We start from the raw sequence: 6,755 nt of genomic DNA on the forward strand, positions 1-6,755 counted from the left end.
ATTAAAATAATGCAGGTAATTAACTGTGTGACAATTATTTTCATTTTAATTCATTTGTCGCTTTTTTCTCCATAAACTGATTAAACGTTTGGTCTATTGAATGAGTAAAAGTATGAAGGATTTTTTTTAAATCCTTCATAATTTCCTCAAACACAGTGCGTCATCTTCTAATTGCGTTTTGTCCGAGCAATTTCAAATTTTGGCATTTTTGCTAGAGAAAATAACAATCAATTGTAAAAATAGTTAAATGAATCAGTGAATTGTTAATGAGTGTATGATTCTATGTGTTTCCTCAGGCCTGGTGTACGACTCCCTAATGCAGAAACACCAGTGTATGTGTGGAAACACCAACAGCCACCCGGAGCATGCAGGCCGGATTCAGAGCATTTGGTCTCGGCTGCAGGAGACCGGACTCAGAGCGCAGTGTGAGGTGTGTTGGAAGTGGAAAAGACTCACCACACAAAGGTGTAAACTGCATATGAGAGTTGTAACCCTCTGTTTGCGTGTGTGTGTGTGTGTATAGTGTATCCGTGGGAGGAAGGCCACTCTGGAAGAGCTGCAGACAGTTCACTCTGAAGCCCACGTCCTGCTGTACGGAACCAACCCACTCCGACAGAAACTTGATTGTAAGCTCTCCCTCTCACATATACACACACACACACACACACACACACACACACACACACACACAGCATTAGAATTACTAAATTGGTAATATCCAGTCACTAACTGTCCTTAATTGAATGTTTACTTCCTGATCACCAGGTTCAATCACCCCCATGTTCGTGCGACTACCTTGTGGAGGGGTGGGGGTAAGTAACACTCACATTTACAGAGTGAATATAAACAACAGGATTCAATGTTGTGTCTGATGATGTAATCTATCTAATAATACTCTAATAATAATAAATTATCAAACTTATAGAAGTAGTCGTAGAAGTAGTAGTAGTAGAAGATTTATTTATGACTCATAGTCATTGCATGGAAAGGCAAGTTTCTTTGTATTGTGCTTTTCAAACACAGAGACACTTCAAAGCACTTTACATAAGGCAAATACATGTATTACACAAAACATTAAAAAAATTTAAATATTGTGACAGTGCAGTGATAAGTTGTACTGAATTTAATGTAGGAAATGCTAATAATGTAAGCTAATCTGTGACTCTTTTTAATTCCTGCACTTTCTTTCCATATTGTGGCTTTAACTCTGAGACTTGTGTTTTGTGTCTCTAGGTGGACAGCGATACAATTTGGAATGAGGTCCACTCCTCCAGTGCGGCTCGTCTTGCTGTTGGCTCTGTGGTGGAGCTTGTTTTCAAAGTGGCTACTGGAGAGCTGAAGGTAATCATGATCGCGCTCGCCTGCTTACTCTCTCAATCTCTTTTCTTTCTTTCGCACATCAAGGAGATGCTTCTTTGTCATCTTAAAGACATTGTGGGGTTCCCACGGGTTTTTAAAATAAAAGCTTGAAAGTTAATTGCTGGGTGGAAAATTCCCTGAAGGTTTTTGAAAAAGAAACACAGAGAAATAGATGTCCTTAAAGTAGGTAAAGTACTTTTTAGTTTAGTTTAGTTTAGTTAAGTTAGGGTTCTGTTTAACCCTGTATTAGTTTATTTGAATGTATTGATTACTTATTTGGTCTAGAAAAAAATTTAAGTTTCAAATTACCATCACAAGGCATTTTTGTTGAAAAGTGACTTAAACAATCAATATTAACATTTTTAGTGGTTAATTTTTTTTTGTTCTCTAGTGACTAAAGTGTTTTGTTAAGAGTGTCCTGCTGGTCGGGATAACCACACGCTACACATCCCTTTGTTTTGTTTTCTGACATTTAATGCTACAGTGGTGCTGTAGCTGTTAAAACTTGTGCTGTTGGTGCTAACAGTGCTTTATCTTGGATTGGATCTCCATTCAGAAGCTGCATTTCTAAACATTACAGCCACCCCTCTTTGTGTTTAGAGTGTGTTTTGGCCAATTTGTGGCTAACCTGTCGCTCCTGTCTGTCTCTCCAGAATGGTTTCGCTGTGGTCCGCCCTCCTGGACACCACGCAGAGGAAAGCACTCCCATGTAAGGCCACAGCTGTCACCACACTCTTAAGACACTTCATCTGTGCATACACAAATACCAGCGTTGGAACAGGTCGTCTGAAAAAAGAAATTGCATAAACCATTGAGTTTATTTGCACATAAAGTACTGAGTGCCTTTATTCTGCCAGCTGTTTGAAGACTGCTTTATTTATTTTTCATATCCTCCTCACAACGTGTTTAAAATGCAGTATAAAAACATGAAAACGTAGCAAGAGAGTGCTTTGGCACGGCTGAATTTCATAACAAACAGGACAACTCAGTCTTCCCTCTCTTTGCTGCTGTCTCAGGGGTTTCTGCTACTTCAACTCTGTGGCCATCGCAGCCAAACTGCTGCAGCAGAGACTCAACGTTAACAAGATCCTCATCGTGGACTGGGTCAGTCTCTTGAGTAACCACACCTTTATCATGTGACGTAGTGGGAACATAATGTCCACGTTCTGTCTGCATCAAACTGGACATTAGTATTTGTTTCCTTTTGTTTTTAAAAATCGCACTGCAAAGTTTGTGATGATATCCTGCGTGTCCTCTCTAACCTCAGGACGTTCACCATGGCAACGGCACGCAGCAGGCATTCTACGATGACCCCAACGTCCTTTACCTGTCTATTCATCGGTATGACGACGGCAACTTCTTCCCTGGAAGCGGCGCACCTGACGAGGTGAGCGTGTGACTGTAACCGTAATTAACTTTCACCGGACCTGAACAAAACATTCCCAATGCTTTGTGGGAGACATGTTGCATGGGATCCAGTTTCATAGATGATTGAATTTGGATTTAAAAATAAATAACAATGAAACATTTATTTTAAAATAACTGTTTATTTTTAAACAACTATTATTTATTTTTAAATCACTGCAACTAATGATCATTTTCATTAGATTAACCTATTGTTTTTTTTATATATAAATTGATTAATTCTTCTGCGAAATGTCAGGAAATATTGAAAAAGAGTCCAAAGCGATGTCCAAAATCAAACAATATTGAATTTGAAATGATATAAATAAGAGAAAAGCAGCTGATCCTTTTTGCTTGTTAAATGCATTTATTGATAATCTTATAAACGTCACATGTGTTACTGTATTACTCCTGTATAATTGCTGGCAGATTGAAATGTATTGGACCTTTGGGAATTGTGCACATTAATCCAGACACGGCCAAAATCACAAATGCAGTCTTCCTAAATGCAGTCAATATGGAGTGGTACTGAAAAACAAAGGTATACAGCTAACACACAGTAGACTTTTTGTTCTTGTTTGTCCAGTACATATGAATGTGAGTCACATGTGCTTCTCTCTGCAGGTGGGCAGTGGGCCCGGCGTCGGCTTCAACGTCAACGTTGCCTTCACGGGAGGCCTTGATCCACCCATGGGAGATGTGGAGTACCTGGCTGCCTTCAGGTACCAGACACAACATCACCAAATCACACAAATATAAACTCTCTTCAGTGTAGGTGGCAGAAGTAGAGCCTGAGAATTAAGCCACTTTTTAATTGACAACATTGTGTGTTTTAAAAGGTTTTTTAAATTGAACAGAAAGGCAAGAAAATTTTATAGGAAATGTTTAGCAGCAGAGCCTGCTGCAAGGCATAATCAGATAATCCAGTCTTTATTTTAATTTAGTACTTAAATTTCAGTTTATATGAAAAATATCTATTGTTTATCTATAAAATGTTAGAAAATAATGAAAAGTGCCCATTACAATTTCCTAACGGTCGTGGTGATGCCATGTGATCAGATGTCTTATTTTGTCTGACCAACCTTTCCAAACCCAAAGATATTTAATGTATTAGCTCATAACACAGACAAAGTCAGCAAATGTTAGGTAATGTTTGGTATTCATGCTTGAAAATACGAGATAAAAGATTAACAGAACAAAACAGCTGCTGATTAATGAATTGTTTGAGGTAGATTAAGGAGGAAATGTTTGCAGGGTGATAAAATGAATAATTTAATGGTTGGCACCGTTAGAGTATCTTCCACATTCACATTGAAACATTGGCTGTTATTCTGTATAATCTCAACGCTCCACCCTCCCACTCTCAGGTCAGTGGTGATGCCCATAGCCAATGAGTTCGCTCCAGACATCGTGCTGGTCTCCTCTGGCTTCGACGCTGTGGAGGGACACCCTCCACCACTGGGCGGCTACACTTTGACGTCCAAATGTGAGTGCAAGATTATCTGATGTGTGTTTATTATCTCACACAGACATGTGCACAATAGTAAAGTAGAAAATTGTGTTTATGGGGACAACAAACGGCTGAAATTTAAATAAAATTCAGCTGCTGTAGCATATTGCAGATTCATTCACATTCATTCATTCACCCCCATTGTCTTTAACCTCTCATCAGGTTTTGGCTACCTGACCAGGCAGCTGATGACGCTCGCTGGAGGCCGGGTGGTCCTAGCTCTAGAGGGAGGTCACGACCTCACCGCAATCTGCGATGCCTCTGAGGCCTGCGTGGCTGCCCTGCTAGGCCAGGAGGTGAGGAGGTCACTCCGACAACACACATTCTGAATCCTAATTAATGGCCCTTGTGTTAAATCAACGAGTTGGTGTTGAATGAATGAGGTTCAGAAACCCTCTATTTTTTCTTCTGCTGTTCCACTACTTTAGACTTACTGTGTGATGTGGAGTTATTTTAATAACTAGAGATTGCATCCATCTTAATCTGCTGGCAATGTAATGGAAAAACAAACAAACAAACAGGAAAAACAAAACTATATATTATTTTGAGGACAAAGCTGCACTAATCCCATGCAAATGTATCAATACCTGAGCTGTAATTTCATCTTGTACTTGATGTGTGACTAAACCATGAAAGGTGTAGCTGAATAAGCTTGAGGACTGTTAAATCTTGACTGTTAGTTCCTGGGACACCCTCTTTTTATCAGTTTCAGTGTTGTGGTGATATGTTTCATTAAACACAAGGCAGAGGTGGATTCATTTGGCATTAATAGGGTTTTACGTCACTCATCTGAGGTCCAGGAAACTGGAACACGGACTGGGAGCTTAAGGAACTGATGTTACATGGTGCAATATCTCCAGGCCAGCCCTTTGTGGACAGCGTTGGAAATGTAGCCAACATGCAGTTACATGTTTACAATTTGCTGGGGGGTTTTTTGTCCTGTGCAGCTGGACCCACTGCCGAAGGCTGTACTTGAGCAGAGGCCCAACCCCAACGCTGTTCGCTCTCTGGAAAAAGTTTTAGAGACTCACAGTAAGTTCACCCTCAGTAACACAAACTAATACACATACAGACGGACGGGTTTTCCTTTGTGCTTTTAACTGTAAAAAACACCTGACACCACAATGACACCATATTTCACTGTGTCATTGTTAAACTGACTGACTGGAAGCTTGGTGATATTTGTCTAATTAATCAAACCTCCTTTTATCTGAGGACTTAACATACAAATGTTTCTCTGCTCCTCTCAGGTAAATACTGGCGCTCGGTGCACCGCTACTCACCGCGGCTAGGACTTTCCCTGCTGGAGGCCAAGCGAGGCGACTCGGAGGAGGCTGAGGCCGTGAGCGCCATGGCCTCTCTCTCTGTGGCCAACACCAACGCCATGGATCAAAGGTAAAGGATCCAGAATCACTGCTAAAGCCAGATGTTACCATCTAGAGTTAGCATCTATGTATTTATAGGCTTTTAACATTCAAATTCTACTTCTACCATTACTACTTTCCTTATACTGTAGGTGTGATACAGTCAGGTCTGGTTTTCGTTGTCATGTATACTCTATATATTGAGGAAGCGAGATAACAGAAGTCACACTGCTACAAATTTTTATTAGTTGGTGAAAGTAAAATGTTCATATTGTTGAAAAATCTACATTCAAACATTTAAAAATGTAAACATGATATATTATTTTTATTAATTCTATTGGTTTATTTAACATGACAGAGATGGCCAAGAGGTCCCTGGACAGACAAATCATCCTAAAAAAGAGTATAAGAAAAAGATATCAAAATTACAAAAGTTATTTAAAACACGTCTAACGAGCAGAGCAATAATAAAAAGAGAAGAGAAGATTGATGTTAAAAAAAACATCATACAGGACAATGAATGGGGATTGACAAAGAATTAATATTGGATATTGGCCTGTGAGTTTAGTCTGAATAAAATAAATAATTTTACAAAAAATTTCATTATGTTATTTGTAACTTTGTACCTACATCTGTATTTAGAGTGGTTCCTCTCAAAATCCCACTTTAATGTGGTCTCCAAAAATGTATGAAAGGTCAGGACAAACAGTGTCGGGGTGAGTCCCAAGTCCATGAACATCAGGAGGTTATCCACATGTAAAGCTACTGTGCAGGATGTTTACAGTATGATGGGCAGCCTGAGACTTAATATCTGTTTATGTGTCTTTTTGTGCAGCAGGCCAGAGGAGGAGCCCATGGAAGAGGAGGAACCACTGTAATGGAGGGAAACATGAGGGTGTCGCACTGTTACCATTGACCTCTCCAGAGAACGCCTCTTTGAGCTGCGAAGAGTCTGGACTGATCCCTTCATTTAGTCCCCCTAACCCCACTCACCACGTCAGTCACCTTGATTGGCGGCCCCTCGGCAAAACGAGGGAGAGGGGGTGGGCTCAGCCTCAAGAGTAGGGAGCCAATCAGGAGACAGAGGACTGAATTTGGGGGGGGGGGGGGGGGGGGGG

The 6,755-nt window shown here is 40.3% G+C and overlaps 1 protein-coding gene and 1 long non-coding RNA gene across 16 annotated transcripts in view; one reads left to right on the plus strand and one right to left on the minus strand.

The window, feature by feature from the left end:
* LOC123976250 overlaps nt 1-2,842 on the minus strand; it is a 17,528-nt gene extending 14,686 nt beyond the window's left edge. For 2 of the 4 annotated variants that reach the window (XR_006826299.1, XR_006826297.1), the window contains exons 1-2: nt 2,487-2,842; nt 1,988-2,145 (exon numbers count right to left, since the gene is read on the minus strand). This is a non-coding gene — a long non-coding RNA (uncharacterized LOC123976250). Of the gene's footprint in view, nt 1-751; nt 1,497-1,987; nt 2,146-2,486 lie in introns of those variants that run through there. The other 2 variants (XR_006826307.1, XR_006826296.1) reach the window with 2 other exon arrangements.
* The window catches only part of LOC123976199 (histone deacetylase 4-like), a 58,318-nt gene extending 51,593 nt beyond the window's left edge, over nt 1-6,725 (plus strand). For 7 of the 12 annotated variants that reach the window (XM_046058135.1, XM_046058163.1, XM_046058196.1 and 4 more), the window contains 11 exons: nt 766-812; nt 1,234-1,341; nt 2,013-2,068; nt 2,376-2,463; nt 2,627-2,746; nt 3,388-3,485; nt 4,131-4,249; nt 4,436-4,569; nt 5,221-5,305; nt 5,524-5,668; nt 6,473-6,725. In XM_046058135.1, coding sequence (XP_045914091.1) covers nt 766-812; nt 1,234-1,341; nt 2,013-2,068; nt 2,376-2,463; nt 2,627-2,746; nt 3,388-3,485; nt 4,131-4,249; nt 4,436-4,569; nt 5,221-5,305; nt 5,524-5,668; nt 6,473-6,515 — 1,043 coding nt within the window. In that variant the 3' untranslated portion in view covers nt 6,516-6,725. Of the gene's footprint in view, nt 1-765; nt 813-1,233; nt 1,342-2,012; nt 2,069-2,375; nt 2,464-2,626; nt 2,747-3,192; nt 3,305-3,387; nt 3,486-4,130; nt 4,250-4,435; nt 4,570-5,220; nt 5,306-5,523; nt 5,669-6,472 lie in introns of those variants that run through there. The other 5 variants (XM_046058154.1, XM_046058170.1, XM_046058213.1 and 2 more) reach the window with 2 other exon arrangements.
* The last annotated feature ends 30 nt before the right edge of the window (nt 6,726-6,755 follow it).

The sequence above is a fragment of the Micropterus dolomieu genome, linkage group LG01, assembly GCF_021292245.1.
Source record: "Micropterus dolomieu isolate WLL.071019.BEF.003 ecotype Adirondacks linkage group LG01, ASM2129224v1, whole genome shotgun sequence".
In the NCBI taxonomy this organism is placed as follows: domain Eukaryota; kingdom Metazoa; phylum Chordata; class Actinopteri; order Centrarchiformes; family Centrarchidae; genus Micropterus; species Micropterus dolomieu.